This window comes from Octopus bimaculoides, chromosome 5 (assembly GCF_001194135.2).
Source record: "Octopus bimaculoides isolate UCB-OBI-ISO-001 chromosome 5, ASM119413v2, whole genome shotgun sequence".
In the NCBI taxonomy this organism is placed as follows: domain Eukaryota; kingdom Metazoa; phylum Mollusca; class Cephalopoda; order Octopoda; family Octopodidae; genus Octopus; species Octopus bimaculoides.
Window position 1 is genome coordinate 63,360,903 of NC_068985.1, and position 3,412 is coordinate 63,364,314.

At 39.2% G+C, this 3,412-nt stretch overlaps 1 protein-coding gene across 3 annotated transcripts in view; it reads right to left on the bottom strand.

Annotated features, from left to right (window-relative positions):
• Positions 1–3,412, bottom strand: part of LOC106870415 (uncharacterized) — a 142,670-nt gene that overhangs the window by 15,284 nt on the left and 123,974 nt on the right. Inside the window, exon 14 of one of the 3 annotated variants that reach the window (XM_014916481.2) lies at positions 688–767. The exons of the other annotated variants lie outside the window; for them this stretch is intronic. Within the exon in view, the coding sequence (XP_014771967.1) occupies positions 703–767 (65 nt within the window). The 3' untranslated portion in view covers positions 688–702. Of the gene's footprint in view, positions 1–687; positions 768–3,412 lie in introns of those variants that run through there. 3 annotated transcript variants of the gene reach the window in all.

Below are 3,412 nucleotides of genomic sequence, written 5' to 3' on the forward strand. Positions count from 1 at the left end.
TGGTGGTGGTGGTGGTGGGGCAGCAGTAGCGGCGCTGGCGACGTAGGTGATGGCGGTGGTTTTGATAGTGGTGGTGGTCGTAGTAGTGGTGGTGGGAATGGTGATAGTGGTGATTGTGATGGTGGGGGTAGTTGTGGTTGTGGCTGTGGATGTGGCTGAGGAGATTGTGGTGATGGTGGTAGTAGTGGTGATGGTGGAGGTAGTGGTGGTGATGGTAGTGGTAGTGATGGTGGTGGTAGTGATAGTTGTAGTTAGGGCTGTAGTGGTAGCGTTGGTGGTGTGGCTCTGCTGAAGATAGCAACTTCGCTAACAGCAGCAGTAGTAGAGATAATCAGAGTAATAAAACAGTTTATTAATGCAATTTCAGTGTAGTAATAACAGGAGCAGTGCGTGCAGACATAGAGCCTCTTCAGGAACAATCCCATTTCCATTAGTTAGAGGGATCACTATTTGTGTCCTTATAAGAAGAGAGATTAATGAGAAGAAAGAAGAAAATGGTCCTTGAATTCAAAACTAACTTCATTAGTGTTGTACACGTTTGTAAAACCTGAAGCTGATAAAATATACCAGACAAAAGACAGTGAAGACAAGAACAACAAAGACGAGGTTGATAGAAAATTTACTACTAACACTGATAATATTCACCATAATTAATTTACCCTTTATCGTGAAAGAAAGTAGAACTGTAGGTTAGTTTAAATACTATCCTGCAACATTTAATCTTGTATTCTTCGTTCTAATTCCACATATCACCTTCCATCTTTCCGCTGTCGACAAAATAAATATTCTAAGAAAGTAAAACATTACAGAGAAAGCAGAGATAATTTTCTTAATTCATACTTGATTTACTACTGTCTCCACACTCTATTCAGGGTCAAACATAATGGGGGTCTACTTCTCGTTCTGATCCGTTCAATAAAACATCATTAACATAGAGATTGACTAAATTGATTATTTATGGAACTAGGAATCACCATGAGAAATTTCAGAGTTTTTGAGAGTTAGTGCCAATGAAAAAGAGATGAACATCACACAATCTAATTTCTCTTCCACGTGTACCGTACAGCCCTAAAACTATCATGCCTTCCAAACTGAAACCGATCCTTTTTATTCTTTGTCAAAAAGATTTCCACTAAATTTGCAAAATCCTCTTTCTCTTCACTTGATGGTTCTGTGAGTAGTACACCGCAGAGTAATCCTCCTTCTTCGCCGCCCACTTCGCAGCCAACTATACACTATATACACTTGGTAAAACTCCAAAGCTAGTTTCCCTTTCCACACTTCCAGGTCCACAACAATTCACACGCCAAATGCTAAAAGTACCTTCAGAGACAGCTATTAACGACAACCTCCAGCACCTTGAATGTCACTCACTCTTTAAATGCCTCAAATATGGTTTCTGTAAAGCCAGAAACATTGGTAACCAACTTTCGTACACTCCTTATCTCGTCTTGAAGGAATTTGGTGGAAGTAATGTTGTCACTGTCTTTTATATCAACGAAATTTTTGACTGTGTCTGGCATGCCAGTTTCTTATCGAAGCTTCCTTCCTGCCCGTAGGCTCTACTTGATTCTCATTTCTTGGATCAGTAGCTTCCTATTAGATTCCTCTATTCTACTATTGTTGCATGTGTTGACGGAGATATCAGTTCTTGGCATGCTCCAAGGTTTGGTTTTATTCCCGTTTCCTTCCTTCTGTACACCAATGATTTCCTGTTACGTACAATAAATTTCCACTCTTCTGCCGATGACACTACTCTTCATTTCCGCCTAATCTTTCCCACCCACGCACCATTCAATCACAATCTTGACATCATGAAAAAGACCTCAAAAGTATCTTCTATTGACGATATGCCAATCTTGTCTCTGACAACAGCCAAACATAAACCCTACTGATTTTATTAAAAAAAAAAAAAAATACAACCCCATAACCATGACCTGCACTCAAATATAGCCATCAAAATCACTGAAATGTTGGACCTCCCTGTCAATGAAAATAACTCTCAGCAAAACCCATTATTAACATAGCTAGGACTACATCTCAACGACTGACCTTTCTCTTCGGGGTCAGAAGACACTTCACCCCCAACAAAGTTCAGTTGTGGTCCACAATGAAATATTGTACTCACATATAGGATGATGTTGTTTTAATCTATACTGATATCCTAGACCTCATCCAGAAATGTGCCACGTAACTGACTGATATCAAGTTACTCACATACACACTCTACTCTCTTACTCTCAGGTACACTGTCTTTTCTCTCTGCCTCTTCTGCTAATGTTCCTCGGAGCTGGCTGAGCATAAGCCTCCCCCGCTCCACTCAGATATTCCAGTCCCAATTGTTTCTCCTCCACTCAACTCCCCCAGACCTTTCACTAATCACTAATCACTTCATTTCCAAGAACGTCAGCCCTTCGTTCACAAAGGTTTAAGTGGTACATTAATGACATCGATCTCACTGATCTAGGAAAGCCTGTGGAAGCTATGGGCAGAGCTCTTCCCTCCAGGTGCAACAAAAATCTACCCCACTCACCAAAAAAACAGGTAATTGGTAGATGTCTAGTGTGACGGGGATGTTTCGGTAAAGTTACATTGTTTCCTACTTACAAATGAATTACTTTCATTTTCATCACTGAAACTACACAACTAGTTACTCCATGAATTCCACGACATGTCAAAGGTCTGTCGGATAAAACTCATCCCACGGGACTTAACAACAGCAAAAATAATAACATTACCAATGATATATTGCTGTTGCTTAGCTCCAGATTAGCCGTTATTGAATAGACTTATGATCAAAGCCATTTCAACCGCAACTATCCTCGATATTATATTTTCTAATGTGTACTTCATTTTCATGATGGGAAAGTATAATTTGAAGAATATATGGTTGCACTTTCCAGCAGTTACAGTGCCACATAGCAGCTCTAGTTGTGCGACAACAGCAGGGTGTGTCTAAGAAAATGGTTAGCAAGCAGTCAGAGGTTTATCTATCAACAGATACGCTTACAAAATACCACACGAACTTGTTTTCCAAATCTGATTCTAGAACAGAGCAACTTTACTTGACGTTGCTATAACAACAGCAACTGATGGAGTAATTGAGCAACATTTCCCAGTAAATGTTGTTATCTATTTTACCTCACCGCACTCACAATAATCCACACATACTTCAGGGTTTTATTTTTTTCTTGTTTTTCTTATTTACTTTAAACATTTTTAGCTTGCTTCTGACAATATTTTTATTTTGCTATAAATATTTTATTATACATTGTTATGCCACACAAGTATTTCCACCCCCACCCACACACATACCTCATAAGGGAAGATACACAGCTAGAGATTTAAGTTTCAACAGGAATAAGATAATTTTTGAAACATATTTCTTTGTGGTTATTGTTGGTTTTCTTCT